The sequence below is a fragment of the Atheta coriaria genome, unplaced genomic scaffold (genome assembly GCF_025399875.1).
Source record: "Atheta coriaria isolate IRGN ID8LTWV9N9 unplaced genomic scaffold, Caltech_Dcor_3.1 hic_scaffold_2_pilon, whole genome shotgun sequence".
Taxonomy (NCBI): Eukaryota; Metazoa; Arthropoda; class Insecta; order Coleoptera; family Staphylinidae; genus Dalotia; species Dalotia coriaria.
Window position 1 is genome coordinate 3,489,398 of NW_027045444.1, and position 17,645 is coordinate 3,507,042.

Genomic DNA, 17,645 nt, shown 5'->3' on the forward strand with positions numbered 1-17,645 from the left:
ATGTGAAGTGTAAATAAAACACTTGTAATCAACTTGAGTAAATTTCCGTGATAGAATTTAGATAAAATTGGTATTGGTGGGGTTTTGAGGTTATGAATGTTTTTGTATAGTGAGATTATACAATTTGTATCAGTTTATATTTATATTTATGTTTATGGTTATATTTTGGATTTGTACGCAAGTGTAAACTATCATAACCTCAATTTTAAAGTAATAATTTTACCGACATTTTGTGCAGAGATAAACACTGCAGCAAAGCATAATAAAATAAATGTTTTGATGGTCGCCATTTTGTGGTTAGGGTAATACTGACGAAAAACCTTCTATTGTCATAGTTTTATAGTCAATTTTGTTGTAATTTTCATCAGTACACAAGTGTTTTCAACTTGATTTTATGATATTCCTAGAAATTCTATATTGGCTATTATTGAGTGCAATTTCATGCAAGCCAGTTACAAGTAGTTGTGAAATAGGTTGCATACACTTCAAATTAAATAAAATTCAAGATAATTTTAATCAAATGATTCAAAATTAATGAAAATAAAAATATAAATACAAAGATTATATAAATACAGTTTTCTATAAGAAGACAAGGTTCTTAACCTAAATACTCAGTGGCGTAGCAAGTATATCTTTAAACACTTATAACTCATAAACTAATAGAGATAAATAAATGAAACTTTTTTTGGTAACTCAATAAACTCATTGTTTATTTAATGTTTACAATAATGAATGAATCATTAATTGTAGTTGGATATTGGACCAGTATGGGAGTAAATAAAATCAAGAAGATATGTAGTACGTGTGAACATAGCGGGTTCAGTACATCCAATACTGCGAAGAAAACTCAGTGTAGCCATATGAGTCCAAGCGCCATTAATGTACTGCACAAGTGCAGTACCTTCGTCTCCGCCCTTCAATTAAATAAAATAAAATCAATTTCTGTCAGTTTTTTTTTCATATTTTTGTATGTTTTAGCGATACTTACATAATACGGACATTTTTCTTCACTGCCATCTGTACACACGAAATATTCAGGAAGATTACCATTGTTGCAACTATCCGTAATCAAATCAACACACATGAGCTCATTGATATGTTCTTCCTCTAAAACCAAATTACATTCAGATTATACATCTATATATTTAAAGAAAGTCGTGTTGGTTAACTCCATTATAACTAAAGAACGGCTAATCCAATTTAGCTAAAAATTGGTGGAGAGGTAGCTTAGGGCCAGGAGAAGGTAATGGGGTACTTTTTGAAATGAAAACTTTTCTAAAAGTGCACTAAACGACACTAAAAAGAGACAAACATATTTGCGTATATGGATTATCTTGCGGGAGAATAAGAGAACACAAATACAAAGTTTTCAATTATCCCCGTCTCCTCTTTGTGCGATTCGTAGCTTACCCACTCAACATGCAGCGACCAAAACGATCAAATCTTATCCGACAAAACCGTAATGCAACTAGGATTCAATGGATTGTGAATGAAAGGACTGAAGAAGAACAAAGAATTGCACGTGAAAAGCCCCGTGTTAGTATGACTCGATTTCGTGCTTCTCAATCACAAGAGCAAAGCGAGGCGGAACAAAGTTTGCCGGGTCAGCTAGTGAATTATAATATTATTTATAATGAACTTACTATAACTCGTCCAACCCCATCCACTTGTCCACACTGGAGTTCCTGCAGCAAGGAAATCTGTTGATTTTGGTAGTCTGATTGGTCCAAGGTAGTCGGTAAACTGCACTGGTGCAACTAGTTTACCTAAAGCAATCGAATATTCGGAGCTACGTACAATTTTCTGAAATTTAGTTATTATTTTGCCATCTTGGTCATCGTACAGGAGAGTTGCGCCCAAAATAACGTCATACTCGTAATCTGGAGATATCCTAAAACATGCGATATTGCAAGGTCATTCTGATAATTATTATTACTAAACTTACGCTCTGCCATCTGTCAAAACCCATTGTTTGCTAATAAGAGCACCACTGAAAAGGGGAGAGTAAAATCCATCTTCCGTTTTAGATCCTATGGCTACTTGCCATTTGAATTGTCCCCTGTCTGCTTCCACTCCACCCCAAATTCTTTCACCAGCTTTTGCTACATCTATAATTTCTACGTACACAATTATAACCTCAATGTTAAGCTAATAGACTTACCGGCATTTTGTGCAGAAACAAATACTGCTGCGCAACACAATAAAATTAACAAGTTGATTGTCGCCATTTTGTATTTGTGACTTTACTGATGATCAACAATACAGTGTGCTACCTTTATACCCGATTTCATTAGAACTTTGAGTGTTAGATACACGAAAATTATTAATTAATTATACCTGGATATCATCATCACATATCACAGAAATATTAAACAATATACAAAATTTATCATTTGGAGTGCAAATTGATTAACAAACAATTTATTTCCAAGAATTAATTCAAATTTAACATCGATCAATGCTGTCATAGATCAAATCTTGGAAGTAACAGAACGCATGAGTATGATATCCGCTTTTGAAGTATAACCCTAGTACTTAACCTAAATACTTAGTGGCGCAGCATGTTTATTTTTAAACACTTATAATTCATAAACTAAAGGAGACAAATAAATGATACTTTCTTTGTTAAGTCAATAAACACAATGTTTATTTAAAGTTTACAATAATAAATGAATAATTAATTGTAAATAGTTATAGGACCAGTATTGGCGTAAATAAAATCAAGAAGATATGTAGTACGTGTGAATACAGTGGGTTCGCCCATAGGACATCCATTATAGTGAATAAAACTCATCATAGCCATATGAGTCCAAGCGCCATTAATGTACTGCACAATTGCCCCACCATGGTCCCCACCCTTTAATAAAATAAAATAAATTTAATTTCTGTCAACTCTTTTTCGAAGTTTTCTATATTTTAGCAATACTTACCAACCACGGACATTTTCCTTCACTGCCATCGGTGCAAACGTAATAATCAGGGTAATTACCACAGTTGCAATTTTCATTAGAAAGCGTGAACAAATCAACACACCTGAGTTCATTGACATAGTCTGAAGCTAAAACCAAATTACATTTAGATTATAAATTAACTATAATAGAATTTAAAATGAACTTACTTTGATTCACCCAACCCCATCCACTAAACCACACTGAGGTACCTCCAGCAAGGTAATCAGTTGGTTTTGGTAGTTTAATTGGTCCAATGTAGTCGGTAAACTGCACAGGTGCAACTAGTTTACCTAAAGCAACCCAATATTCATATCTATACACAATTTTCTCAAATTTAGTTATTATTTTGCCATCTTGGTCATCATACAAGCGAGTTGCGCCCAAAATAACTACTAAATCTACATTAGAAGTATTGCTAAAACATACAATATTGCAGCATTATTTTGATAACTATTATTACTATTCGTACATGCCGTAATGTGTGAGAACCCATTGTTTCGAAATTAGGGCTCCACTGTAAATTGGTTTGTATTCACCATCTTCTGCTTTATTTCCGATGGCTACATGCCATTTGAATTGTCCCCTGTCTGCTTCCACTCCACCCCAATTTCTTTCACCAGCTTTTGCTACATCTATAACTTATACATACACAATCATAACCTCAATGTTAAGCTAATAGACATACCACTATTTTGTGCACTAACAAACACTGTTACACAACACAATAGAATAAACAAGTTGATTGTCGCCATTTTGTGTTTGTGACTTTACTGATGATCAACAATACAGTGCGCTAGCTTCATATCCGATTTTATTAAAACTTTGAGTGTTAGATACACGAAAACATATCTACTAAATACTCATATGTACTTGTTTCTATTAATTAATTATACCTGGATATCATCATCAAATATCACAGAAATATTAAACAATATACAAAATTTATCATTTGGAGTGCAAATTGATTAACAAATAATTTATTAACAATAATTAATTAAAATTTAACATCAATAAGTGCTGTCACAGATAAAATCATGAAAAAGAATTGACGTATTAGTAGGATATGGGCTTTTGAGATTTAACCTTACTGTTTCATCTAAATACCCAGTGGCGTAGCAAGTATATCTTTAAACACTTATAACTCACAAACTAATAGAGCTAAATTAGTGAAACTTTCTATATTAAGTCAATAAACACAAAGTTTATTTATGTTTACAATAATAAATGAATCATTAATTGTAGTTGGATATCGGACCAGTATTGGCGTAAATAAAATCAAGAAGATATGTTGTACGTGTGAAGGCAGTGGGACCACCCGAAGGACATCCATTATAGTAAAAAGTACTCATCGTAGCCATATGAGTCCAAGCGCCATTAATGTACTGCACAAGTGCCCCACCTTCGTCCCCATACTTTAATAAAATAAAATAAATTTAATTTCTATCAACTCTTTTTTGAAGTTTTCTATATTTTAGCAATACTTACCAACCACGGACATTTTCCTTTACTGCCATCTGTACAAACGTAATGATCAGGCAAATCACCATCGATGCAATTTTCCTGGAAAAGCGTAATCAAATCAACAAACCTGAGTTCATTGACAAATTGTTCACCTAAAACCAAATTATATTCAGATTTTAAATTAACTGTAATATGATTTAAAATTAACTTACCGTTAGAATGCACCCAACCCCATCCACTAAACCACACTGTGGTACCTCCAGCAAGATAATCAGTTGGTTGTGGTAGTTTAATTGGTCCAATGTAATCGGTAAACTGCACTGGTGCAACAAGTTTACCTAAAGCAGTATAACAATATTCGGAATGAAATAGTATTTTCTCGAATTTAGTTATTATTTTGCCATCTTGATCATCGTACAAGTGAGTTGCACCCAAAATAACGTCAAACTCGTAATTAGCAGGATCACTAAAACATGCGATATTGCAAGGTCATTTTGATAATAAATGTTAATAAAGTTACATTTTGGAATTTGTCAGAACCCATTGTTTGGTAATAAGAGCACCACTGAAAAGGGGAGAGTAAAATCCATCTTCCCTTTTAGATCCTATGGCTACTTGCCATTTGAATTGTCCCCTGTCTGCTTCCTCTCCACCAAAAATTCTTTCACTCGGTTTTGCTTCATCTATAATTTATACATACACAATCATAACCTCAATGTTAAGCTAATAGACTTACCAGTATTTTGTGCAGAAACAAACACTGCTGCGCAACACAATAAAATTATCAAGTTGATCGTCGCCATTTTGTATTTGTGGTTATAGTGATTATGAACAATAAAATGCGCGAGCTTTATATGCGATTTTATTAAAACTTTGAGTGTTAGATAAACAGAGAGAAACATACATAATTAGTTATATCTGGATAATATCATCAAATATCATATAAATATAATGTTTTGTAAATTAACAAAATACCCAATTTATCTTTTGAAGTGCAAATTGATTAACAAAGAGTATATTACCAAGAATTAATTAAAATTTAACATTAATTACAGCTGTCATAGATAAAATATTGAAAGTGAAAGGATGCATGAGTATGATATCCGCTTTTGAAGTATAACCTTAAAGTATATCATTAAACACTTACAACTCACCTATAATATAAAATCGAATTGCAAACTGTGTTGATATGCGCATAACTCAACAGCGCCTAGACCAATTTGGCCAATTCTATTGTTTAAATATTTGTTAAAGTCCAAAGATGGTTTTAACGGCAAGAAATTTTAAATATTTGCCTGGAAACCTCAAAAGATAGCCCTTTTCTATAGGACAAATGTTGGCATTGAGATTCAATCATAGTTATAGTTAAATAGTTGAATCCGAGGTGGCGCGCTGAAGTGCATTATTAGCAATTCTTTATATAATTAATTTCTTTAAAATAAAATTGCAAATCTTATTGATACAATTGACACATGCTATGTCAAGAACAAAAGAGTAAAAACGAATTACCTGTTTATTAAACACTACCAGGACATAATCAAAGTCAAAAACTAGTAAACTAATAATAAAAATAAATAAATAAATTGAACTTTCTTTATTAGGTCAATAAACCCATTGTTTATTTAATGTTTACAAAAACCAATGAATAATCAATTTGAATTGTTGATGGGTCCAACAGTAGCGTAAATAAAATCAACCATCGGAGGAGTGCGTGTGTATCGAGTGGGTCCACCTCTAGAACAGTCATCATACTGAGTAGATCTCATCACACCCATATGAGTCCATTCACCATCGACGATCTGTACAAGTGCCCCACCTTCATCACCACCCTTTAATAATAATAAAAAAAAAAAAATTAATTTCTATCAACGTTTCCTCCTAATTTAGTATATTTTAGCGATACTTACCAACGATGGGCACTTTCCATCATTGCCATCAGTGCACACGTAATAATTAGGGATAGGGCTGCATTGTTCCTGATCAAGCGTAGTCAATTCAAGGAACCTGAGTTCATTGACATATTCAGCATCTATAATCAAATTACATTCAGATTATAAATCAACTATAATATAATAAAAAATATAATCAACTTACGGTCAGATACATAACCCCATCCACTGAACCACACAGAAGCTCCTCCTTCAAGGTAATCAGTTGATCTCGGCAGTTTAATCGGTGCAATGTATTGGTTAAACTCAACTGGTGCAACCAGTTTGCCTAACACAATATCATGCTGGAACTCGTAGACAACCTTCTCGAATTTTGTCACTAGTTTGTAATCTTGGTCATCGTACAAGTGAGTTGCTCCCAGAATAACGTCAACATGAATAGAACTACAAAAACATTTTGATGAAGTGAAAACATTTTTAGAATCGTTGTGATTACAAAATGAATGAAACGACACTAAAAAGAGACAAACGTATTCGTTTATATGGTTAAGCCTACGAGAGAATATGAGAATAAAATATACAGGGTGTTTCCCATTCGGGGATCACTAAGAATATGTGTACAAATTTTCATGATGATCGGTTAAGTAGTTTTTGCGTGAAAGTGTAACAAACATCAGGACTTTCGCATTTATAATATTAGTAGGGATGTGACCAGTATTGCACAAATATCGCAAGAATTATTTTGCTGTTTGGAAGGCTAATAAACCAAATCACTTGAAATATAAATGAATGATGAAATTGTGTGATAAAATTAAGATAAAACCAGTATTAATCAGATTTTGAGATTCGGAATTTATTTTTAGAACAATATAATACAATTTGTATCACTGTATGTTTGTATTATGTTTTCATTTGAAATGGTTTATTAAGGAACGGACAAAGCCGTGAGTAAAGTACTTTAGTAACGGGGTGGAATTTGCGCCTGCGACAGCGCATGCGCCGTCAGTCAAACAAATTGCGCAGCATGGCATTTATAACCTTACATTTTGTTGTAGCGCGCAAGCGAATTTTGAAGATTTATAATACAAAAGTATAAATATAAAAATATAAATGTGTTAATAGTGTGAAAGTAAAAAGAATACACTTAGCGCACTTGATACTTAACATACTATTATTACCACCGATTTATTTAGAGTTAAAAATAATCAATATAGGTACATTACCCCTAGAAGGAAAAACATTTAAAAAATGAAAAATTTTATAAAGTGTTAAAATTTATTTGTTTTTATTAATTTACTATATCTGCATATTATCATTAAATATCACATGACATTTATAAATTAACACATATAACACATATAAAATTCATATTTTGCAATGAAAATTGATAAACAAATAGTTTATTAACAACAATTAATAAACATCCAATATCAATCAGTGCTGTCATAATTATTAGTATATTAAGTATCAAGTGGCTAAACGGGGACTTTACTCACGAGATTGATTGAGAGCGCGCGTAGCGTGTGTTTAAGCACTCGAGTGTTTAATAACGTTTAGTCACGAGGTGCTTACGCTATTTTTTCAATTTCCATTCATGTTCCACGTTGAAGTTTTTATATTTCAACTTTATATTTTAAATCATCAAAATTTGCTCATACACTACTACAAAATGTAAGGTTATAAATGTCATTCTGCGCGCCGGGCCTTGTAACACGTCCCATGGTATTTCATATGGTCATGTGCTGCTCTGTAGGCAAAAGCGCAAGCGCAAGCTGCGATCCGTAGAGAATACCCGTAGATAATAGATATTACTCACGGCTTTGCAGTATGTATATAAAGTACCACTTTTTATGTCTAAAAACTGATGCTTTGTAGGTGAATGTAAAAAAATTCATGAATAAGAATAGACGATTTAACGGGATATGCACTTTTGAGACATAACCCTACTGCTTAATCCAAGTACTCAGTGGCGTAGCAAGTTGATCTTTAAACATTTATAACTTATAAACTCATAGAGATAAATAGGTATAACTTTCTTTATTAGGTCAATAAACACAAAGTTTATTTATGTTAACAATAATAAATGAATAATTAATTATAGTTGGATATCGGACCAGTATTAGCGTAAATAAAATCAAGAAGATATGTTGTGCGTGTGAATACAGTGGGTTCACCTTCAGCACATCCAACACTATTATGAATAAAATTCATTATAGCCATATGAGTCCAAGCGCCATTAACGTATTGCACAAGTGCCCCACCTTTGTCTCCGCCCTTTAATGAAATAAATTTTAATCAATTTTTTTTTTAGTTTTGTATTATTTAGTGATATCTACCTCCCATGGACATTTTCCTTCACTGCCATCAGTACACACAAAATAATCCGGGTAATTACCAGAGTAGCAATTTTCCGGGGAGAGCGTAATCAAATCAACACACATGAGTTCATTGACAAATTCTGCACCTAAAACCAAATTACATTTGTATTATAAACTATATTATGATTCATAATTAACTTACCGTTATTATTCATCCAACCCCAACCACTAGCCCACACTGAGGTACCTCCAGTAAGGTAATCAGTTGGTTTTGGTAGTTTAATTGGTCCAATAAAGTTGGTAAACTGCACTGGTGCAACAAGTTTACCTAAAGCAACATAAGAATATTCGGAGCTACGTACAATTTTCTCGAATTTAGTTATTATTTTGCCATCTTGATCATCGTACAAGCGAGTTGCACCCAAAATGACGTCAAAATCGGAACCACTAAAACATGCAATATTGCAAACACTTTTTGATAACTACTATTACTAAACTTACACGGAAGGATGTGTTAGAACCCATTGTTTGGAAATTAGGGCTCCACTGTAAACTGGATAATAAAGTCCATTTTCCATTTTGTTGGCGATGCCTACTTGCCATTTGAATTGTCCTCTTTCTGCTTCCTCTCCACCCCAAATTCTTTCGCCCGCTGTTGCTACATCTATAATTTATACGTACACAATCATAACCTCAATGTTAAGCTAATAGACTTACCAGCATTTTGTGCAGAGACAAATACTGCTGCACAACACAATAAAATAAACAAGTTGATCGTCGCCATTTTGTATTTGTGATTACAGTGATTATCAACAATAAAGTGTGCTAGCTTTATACTCGATTTTATTAGAACTTTGAGTGTTAGATAAACAGAGAGACAGAAAAATTTCTTTTTATTAATTAGTTATATCTAGATATTATCATCAAATATCACAGAATAATAAATTTTATAAATTAACAAAATAAGTGCAAATTGATAACATACACTTTATTATCAACAATTAATAAAAATTTAACATCAATCAATGCTGTCACAGATAGAACCATGAAAAAGAATTGACGTATTTGTAGGATATGCACTTTTGAGACATAACCCTACTGCTTAATCCAAGTACTCAGTGGCGTAACAAGTATATCTTTAAACAAATATAACTCATAAACTAATAGTGATAAATAGGTATAACTTTATTTATCAAGTCAATATACACATATTGTTTATTTTATGCTTACAATAATAAATGTATAATTAAGTGTAATTGATTATTGGATCCATATTGGCGTAAATAAAATCAAGAAGATGAGTAGTACGTGTGTATACAGTGGGTTCACCATTAGCACATCCGTAATTATGACCAAAACTCATTGTAGCCACAAGTATCCATTCGCCATTGACGTTCTGCCCAAGTGCCCCACCTTCGTCCCCACCCTTTAATAAAATAAAATAAAATAAAATCAATCCCTGTCAAATGTTTGTTCTCAGTTTTATATATTTGAACAATACTTACCAACCAAGGACATTTTCCTTCACTGCCATCTGTACACACGTAAAAATCCTGGTATAAACCAGACGCGCAATTTTCCGGGTCAAGCGTAATCAAATCAACACCCCTGAGTTCATTGGTATGGTATGAACCTAAAACCAAATTACATTCAGTTTTAGTTAAACTATAAAAAGATTTAGAAGAAACTTACTGTCATTTACCCAACCCCATCCACTAGCCCATACTGAGGTACCTCCAGCAAGGTAATCAGTTGGTTTGGGTAGTTTAATTGGTCCAATGTAGTCGGTAAACTGCACTGGTGCAACTAGTTTACCTAAAGCAGCATAATATTCGGAATTATGTACAATTATCTCGAATTTTGTTATTATTTTTCCATCTTGATCATCGTACAAGCGAGTTGCGCCCAAAATAACGTCATAGTCGTAATTAGAATAATAACTAAAACATGCAATATTGCAAACACATTTTGATTTCTACTATTACTAAACTTACACGTTGGGATGTGTTAGAACCCATTGTTTGGAAATTAGGGCTCCACTGTAAACTGGATAGTAATATCCAGTTTCAAGTTTATTTGCGATGCCTACTTGCCATTTGAATTGTCCTCTTTCTGCCTCCAATCCACCCCAAATTCTTTCACCAGTTTTTGCTACATCTATAATTTATACATACACAATAATAACCTCAATGTTAAGCTAATAGACTTACCAGCATTTTGTGCAGAAACAAAAACTGCTACATAACACAATAAAATGAACAATTTGATCATTGCCATTTTGTATTTGTGTGTATAGTGATTATCAACAATAAAGTGTGCTAGCTTTATACTCGATTTTATTAGAACTTCAGATTATAAATTAATTGTAATATGATTTAAAATTAACTTACCGTTATTATTCGTCCAACCCCATCCACTAGCCCACACTGGAGTTCCTCCAGCAAGGCAATCAGTTGGTTTTGGTAGTGTAATTGGTCCCAGGTAGTCGGTAAACTGAACTGGTGCAACAAGTTTACCTAAAGCAGCATAATATTTGGAGCTAGTTACAATTTTCTCGAATTTAGTTATTATTTTGCCATCTTGGTCATCGTGCAAGCGAGTTGCACCCAAAATAACGTCATACTCGGTATCACTAAAACATGCAATATTGCAAACACATTTTGATAACTACTATTACTAAACTTACATGCCGGGATATGTCAGAACCCATTGTTCGGTAATTAGGGCTCCACTGTAAACTGGATAGTAATATCCAATTTCAACTTTCTTTCCGATGGCCACATGCCATTTGAATTGACCTCTTTCTGCTTCCACTCCACCCCAAATTCTTTCACCAGCTTTTGCTACATCTATAATTTATACATACACAATCATAACCTCAATGTTAAGCTAATAGACTTACCGGCATTTTGTGCAGAAACAAATACTGCTGCACAACACAATAAAATTAACAAGTTGATTATCGCCATTTTGTATTTGTGATTACAGTGATTATCAACAATAAAGTGTGCTAGTTTTATACTCGATTTTATTAGAACTTGGAGCGTTAGATAAACAGAAAGACAGAAAAATTTCTTTTTATTAATTAGTTATATCTGGATATTATTAGCAAATATTATATAAATATATTGTTTTGTAACTTAACAAAATACAAAATTTATCTTTTGAAGTGCAAATTGAGTAACAAATAGTTTGTTAACAACAATTAATAAAAATTCAACATCAATCACTGCTGTCATAGATAAAATACTAGATAAAAATGAAGACATGAGTAGAATATGCGTTTTGTAGATATTGCCTCAATACTTAACCTATAAACTCAGTGGCGTAGCAAGTTTATCTTTAAACATTCATATCTCTAAACTAATCAAGATAAATCAATATTTTTTGTTTGTTCCTCCGATTCTTTGTGGTATAAAACATCTATGATTATGGGACCAGTATTTGCATAAATTCTATTATCAATAAAATAATAACTAACCACAAATGTGATTCAGATTTAAAACTTGTTGAAAGATATTGAAACTCATATCAGCACGTTACTTAATTACAATCTATCTACTTTTAATAAAATCCAGTAGTAGTATAAGGAAGGATAGAATCCCTACTAATATTATAAATGCGAAAGTCTTGATGTTTGTTACACTTTCACGCAAAAACTACTTAACAGATCATGATGAAAATTTGTACACATATTCTTAGTGGTCCCCGAATGGTTATAGGCTACTTTTTATTTAATAAAAAAATTTATTTTTTAAATAAAATAAAGAAATTGTTTAGCCAATAATACCTCTGCATCTGGCTATTTGACTAGTTTAACGCCATCTAGCATTCCAGCAATGAAGCTCAAACCTAAGTACTATAGTACCATCACACTGTATTATCACACTGTATTACCGACAGCTACGTCAACATCAAATCCAATTGACTACACTATGGAGACTGTACACTATACTTCCATTGACTATACTTTCAGCCATTTTAAACTTCCCGCCCTTCTACTTCATTGTTACTTCTTCTGTGACTACAGACGCATACGGAAGCAACTTCATTATTTTAGATATTCGTGTGCGAAGCCGCTGGTTAATGCTAATCAATAATAAAACTGATATTGGTAATCGTACTTCAAGTCCACCTGGATTTATGCGATTTTTGCAATTCTCCGAATGATTGCCCCAACCAAGTCAGTATTCTTTACATAAAATAATGAAATTAACATCGAATGTTTTTTATTTATAAGAAAAAGAATAGATAATACTTACTTTTGCAGGACACTCATCCAGAAAGCTTTCCACACAAACATAATAACCGCAGCGCAGAATATAAGAAACTTATGGACGGCCTTCATTTTGTGTTTTGTACAACACTGACGGAAAACATTCAATTGTCATAGTTTTATAGTCAATTTTGTTGCAAATTTAATCAGCACACAATTAGATTCTATTTGATTTTAAAATATTCCTAGAAATTCTACTTTAGATAACATTAAGTGCAATTTCGTGGAAGTTAATAACAAGTACTTGATAAATAGGTTGCATACATTACAAATTAAACGAAATTCAAGATAATTTTAATCAAATAATGCAAAATTAATAAAAATAAAAACACAAATACAAAGTTTAATAATATACTTTTAATTTACTTCAAAAATTACAGTTTTCTACTTTGAACACAAAGTTTTTAACCTAAATACCCAGTGGCGTAGCAAGTTTTTCTTTAAACTCTCATATCTCCTAAACTAATCAAGATAAATAAATAATTTTTTTTTATTATAATCATTAATCAATACTTTATTTTATTTCACGCCATAAAACAAACAAAATTGATAATTATTTAAACAATCGTCGAAATAGGACCGGTATGAGTATAAATAAACTCCAAAATGGAAGAAGTGCGAATGTTAGCTGTAGGCTCACCAGCATGACATCCATTATCAATCACATAATTGATAACACCTACATGTGTCCAATCATCATTAATATACTGCACAAGTGCCCCACCCATATCACCACCCTTCAAATAAATTTAAAAAATTAATTTTTTCTTTAAATTTTTTTAATTTTATTTTTTGAGCGATACTTACATACCACGCGCACTTATCTTCACTACCATCCGTACAAACATAATAATCCTCAAGTATATGCCCTGATTGCTTGCATGCATCCCTCGCAGTGACAGTTAAGTCAACATACTTAAGCTCATTATGTCGAATATTACCTTAAAAACACAATTTATTCATTTCTAACCTCATTTTTAGGCTATTCTATAAACTTACTGTCATTTACATAACCCCATCCACTAGCCCACACAATGGCGCCTTCCTCAAGGTCATCAGTAGCTTTCGGTAGTCTAATCGCACCGATATAATCGTTAAACTCCACTGGTGCAACCAGTTTGATTAAACTTAGCATTTTTGGATGATTGTAGACAATCTTATCAATTTTCGTGATTATGCGGCCATTTTGTTCACCGTGGATTTGAGTAGCGCCCAGGATTACATCAATCTTTTCTTTATCAACACTAATTTCAATAAAAAAAACAAAAATAATTTTTAAAAATAAACAATGATTGTTTATAATAATTACAATTCAACTGCATATGAATCAGACAAAACCCATTGTTTTGAAATCAGGGCACCGCCATAGAAGTTCCCGTAGGTTCCATCATCGTTTCTGTGACCTATGCCTACCTGCCATTTGAATTGACCAGGATCCGCTTCAAATCCACCCCAAATTCTTGCCCCAGCTTTATTTAATCCTGGAATTGTTGTTAAAATCAACATAACCTCAATTTTAAGCTATTTTTCTTACCTGCATCTTGTGCAGAACAAAAAACTACAACGCAGCACAATAAAATCAAGGTTTTCAACGTCGCCATTTTGTGTTTTGGTTAATACTGATTGAAAACATGAAATTTCAATGTTTTTATACTCATTTTAAGTGTTATTGATAAACAAATCGATTTATATCAATAGATTCGTTTAGAATTGTGTTTTTGATGATAATGTATTAATATAAATGTAATTATATTAACTGCGTAGAACTCTTCAACTACTACGTGTTATTTTGGTTGCATACACTTCAAATCCCACATGTAGTTCACGTGAATTTTTATCTTTTGATTTAATTATGATAATTTTAAGTGTAAATCAAAGTTTAAGACTATATACTTAATTATTTATATTTTTATAACATTTATAGGTGTTTATAGTAATAATCTGCGGGTTCTTAACCTAAATATTCATGGGCGGAGCATAATATATTTAAATTGTTTATATCTTTTGAACTATTAGAGATAAATCAATTATTTAAACGTTGTTTTATTCTTTATAGTGCATATTATTAATTTATGATAAAGAAAATTATTTTAATTTGTTATTAACAATTTTTTTTGTAAAAATTTAATTAATTTGCCTTATAAATGTTTTCTATGTACAATGGCAATGACAGCAATAACTGCCTACATACTACATACGCATAGAGCAGGTAATTACACAGCGAAAATTTAGCAACAAACAAACGCATTGTTTTGACCAACATTACAACAAAACAAAAATTATACGCATTGAGGAATCACGCTTTCTAAACTTTAAAACTTTTGATTATATTTCATATAAAATTTTTACTTTTTTTATTACCAACATTAATAATAATTAAAAAACAATATAAACAATTATTAATTATTTTTCAGTGTGTAGATATTGAAACACTCTGTATATTTACAAAGTGATTCATCAGAGTGGAAGTTCTAGTTGAATTTGAATGTGAATGTAAATTTTATTTCAATGAATTTACCGTGCTTGCAGTTTCAAGGTGATAATACGATGCGAGACGATTTTAATTAAACAATTTTTTTGCGCTACGCATTGAAATGTGCCAACGTAGCATTGAATGTGTTATTAATGTTATTATTTTCGAATTACGTACGATACATCACGGTGGAAATGAAGACACTATCGGTACATCCGAACAAATTGCTACAAATTGTTATAAACATTATAAATATTATTATAAATAATGTTTTTGTTATTTGTTGTCATTGGTTTTTTTTGCTTTACTTGGAACAAATTAATTTTTGAATATTTCAAGAACTACTTACTCATGCATGAAAAATACGAATAAATAACAAACAAGTCAACGATTTGTGTTTTAAAGTATGGAATTGTTACGTAAAAGTGTGGATAGAATGTGTCATTGTTGATATTTCGTTGCGGAATGAAGGTGATAATTAGTTTTCGTGAGAAAAGTGTCAAAAAACTAAAATTATAAACAAATAGAAACAAAATGATAATTTCATAGATAAATCTTGGATATTTTCACTTTAAACTAATAAAAATGATTAATATGCTGCATATATGTTGATATAACCTTACTTTACATGTTGTAATATAACATAACCTCAATTTTAAGCTATTTTTGTGTTTTTAAGGTTAAAATTGCTTTAAATCAACATATTACATCTTAATTTACATATAAAACTCATAAACTTTTAATATGCAACTCATAATTTATTATATGTCTTCATATTTATACTTAAGTACAGTTTACTTAACCTCACATTTCATATTTCTCATTATAAAGTTCATTTTGGTGTATTTTTATTTATTTATATCTATATCTAGTTGTACAAGTGGAATACGCGTAATACAATTGTATTTCATTGTAGTGATGTTGTTATTGTTGTTATTCATGAACAATATGAACAATAACAATTGGCAATGGCGGTCGTGGGCGCGCGTTGTCGTTCCAGTTTCGCTTCGACTCGCCGCAGTCACGATTCGGAATTGAGTTGAGTTCCAGTTTCCGAAAATGTATTTTAAATCGTTTTAACGGTTAGTTAATTGTGTCGGAAACTGTAAAAATTAATCATACTTAATTTGGGAATCAATCCGCTACAGATTGTTTATTGGGGCAGTCGTTTAAAGTTAAATAAATCATGTTTTACAGTCAAAACAAGAACGAGATGAATTAACCTATGGAATTAAAAATTTGTTTGTTTAGTTTTTTGATGATTACTCTAAAAGTTATTGATATTTTTTAATGAAAATTTGTATGTTTGTAGATTATTAGTTAGTCTATCTATTTGTTTTTAAAGAATTTGTTTATTTATTTAATAACAAAAATTATTTAGTTATAAAGTTAATTTGAGTAAAATAATCTAATACTTTAGTAATTTTGTTATAAAATCTTAGATTTTCAATATTTTGATGCAAAGGTTAATGATATTTATAAACAATTAATGGGACTATTATTTCACGTTTACAGAATATAAATATTTATATTATAACCAAAGTTATTCACCATAAATGTTTGACTATTAAAAAATTGAGATTTAAATGTGCATAATCTTTGTCTTGCAGTAATTCTTTCATAACTTTGTTATTTATAAACATATTTATATAAAATTTTGTATACATATAAATAATTAATTTGGCTATCATTTGCCGTTTACAGAAATTAATTATTCATATTACAACTGAAGATATTCTCTAATAAATAATCATACACTAAAATTTGGTATTTAAAAATAAAATATTGTAATATTTTACAAATTTAAACATAACTCGCTTACTGAATAATATAATTAAATCAAATTTGGCCCAAACATAAACAATTCAATGTACTATCATTTGCCGTTTACAGAAATAAAATATTTATGCTACAACTCAAGATATTCACTAATAAATAATCATAAACTAAAATTATGTATTTAAAAATAAAACATTGTAATATTTTACTAATTTTAACATAACTTGCCTACTAATTAATATTATAAAACCAAATTTGGCCCAAACATAAATAATTAATTATACTATCATCTGACGTTAACATAATTAAATTATCTCAAACGGAGCAAAAGATATTCATTGTTAAACTTGACTATGATATCAAAATGTAAATTTTTCTTAAATTAATCATTTCTGCAGTACAACAACCTTAAAATAAATCCGCTTAGAATTTCAAATGTTATATTATTCCAGTTTTCATTTATTCCAGCAATAAACCGTCGTCTTTTATGGTGCTTCA

The 17,645-nt window shown here is 31.1% G+C and overlaps 6 protein-coding genes across 9 annotated transcripts; all 6 read right to left on the reverse strand.

Moving 5' to 3' along the window:
* Positions 1-680: 680 nt before the first annotated feature.
* LOC135801453 (chymotrypsin-like elastase family member 2A) lies at positions 681-2,291 on the reverse strand. 2 transcript variants are annotated; one of them, XM_065314965.1, is made up of 5 exons: positions 2,162-2,291; positions 1,946-2,108; positions 1,644-1,891; positions 989-1,107; positions 681-914 (listed from the first exon to the last, which is right to left on the reverse strand). In XM_065314965.1, exons 1-5 carry the CDS (start codon positions 2,226-2,228, stop codon positions 741-743), a joined length of 771 nt encoding a protein of 256 aa, XP_065171037.1. In that variant the 5' UTR covers positions 2,229-2,291; the 3' UTR covers positions 681-740. The 2 variants fall into 2 exon arrangements, with proteins under 2 accessions (XP_065171037.1, XP_065171028.1); XM_065314956.1 differs by having other exon boundaries at positions 1,946-2,117; positions 2,162-2,281.
* Positions 2,292-2,677: 386 nt separating this feature from the next.
* LOC135803311 (brachyurin-like) lies at positions 2,678-3,805 on the reverse strand. The gene is made up of 5 exons (XM_065316902.1): positions 3,637-3,805; positions 3,421-3,583; positions 3,119-3,366; positions 2,931-3,058; positions 2,678-2,857 (listed from the first exon to the last, which is right to left on the reverse strand). The coding sequence occupies exons 1-5, from the start codon at positions 3,701-3,703 to the stop codon at positions 2,678-2,680; spliced, it is 786 nt and encodes a 261-aa protein (XP_065172974.1). The 5' UTR covers positions 3,704-3,805.
* Positions 3,806-4,114: 309 nt separating this feature from the next.
* Positions 4,115-5,264, reverse strand: LOC135801441 (brachyurin-like). The gene is made up of 5 exons (XM_065314946.1): positions 5,149-5,264; positions 4,933-5,095; positions 4,625-4,878; positions 4,437-4,564; positions 4,115-4,363 (listed from the first exon to the last, which is right to left on the reverse strand). Exons 1-5 carry the CDS (start codon positions 5,213-5,215, stop codon positions 4,184-4,186), a joined length of 792 nt encoding a protein of 263 aa, XP_065171018.1. The 5' UTR covers positions 5,216-5,264; the 3' UTR covers positions 4,115-4,183.
* Positions 5,265-6,061: 797 nt separating this feature from the next.
* Positions 6,062-7,609, reverse strand: LOC135803312 (mast cell protease 2-like). The gene is made up of 4 exons (XM_065316904.1): positions 7,599-7,609; positions 6,507-6,745; positions 6,320-6,441; positions 6,062-6,241 (listed from the first exon to the last, which is right to left on the reverse strand). The coding sequence occupies exons 1-4, from the start codon at positions 7,607-7,609 to the stop codon at positions 6,062-6,064; spliced, it is 552 nt and encodes a 183-aa protein (XP_065172976.1).
* Positions 7,610-8,323: 714 nt separating this feature from the next.
* LOC135803245 (chymotrypsin-like elastase family member 2A) lies at positions 8,324-11,638 on the reverse strand. Of its 3 annotated transcripts, XM_065316840.1 has the most exons (6): positions 11,522-11,638; positions 11,418-11,468; positions 10,614-10,725; positions 10,312-10,559; positions 10,125-10,252; positions 9,794-10,045 (listed from the first exon to the last, which is right to left on the reverse strand). In XM_065316840.1, exons 1-6 carry the CDS (start codon positions 11,586-11,588, stop codon positions 9,866-9,868), a joined length of 786 nt encoding a protein of 261 aa, XP_065172912.1. In that variant the 5' UTR covers positions 11,589-11,638; the 3' UTR covers positions 9,794-9,865. The 3 variants fall into 3 exon arrangements, with proteins under 3 accessions (XP_065172911.1, XP_065172913.1, XP_065172912.1); XM_065316839.1 differs by lacking the exons at positions 9,794-10,045; positions 10,125-10,252; positions 10,312-10,559; positions 11,418-11,468; positions 11,522-11,638 and adding exons at positions 8,324-8,575; positions 8,638-8,765; positions 8,822-9,066; positions 10,830-10,946 and having other exon boundaries at positions 10,614-10,776; XM_065316841.1 differs by lacking the exons at positions 9,794-10,045; positions 10,125-10,252; positions 10,312-10,559; ... (1 more) ...; positions 11,418-11,468; positions 11,522-11,638 and adding exons at positions 8,324-8,575; positions 8,638-8,765; positions 8,822-9,066; positions 9,121-9,283; positions 9,337-9,472.
* A 1,740-nt stretch (positions 11,639-13,378) lies between these two features.
* LOC135800226 (chymotrypsinogen B-like) lies at positions 13,379-14,563 on the reverse strand. Its single transcript, XM_065313390.1, has 5 exons — positions 14,430-14,563; positions 14,205-14,376; positions 13,895-14,139; positions 13,703-13,836; positions 13,379-13,632 (listed from the first exon to the last, which is right to left on the reverse strand). Exons 1-5 carry the CDS (start codon positions 14,494-14,496, stop codon positions 13,453-13,455), a joined length of 798 nt encoding a protein of 265 aa, XP_065169462.1. The 5' UTR covers positions 14,497-14,563; the 3' UTR covers positions 13,379-13,452.
* Positions 14,564-17,645: the final 3,082 nt, after the last annotated feature.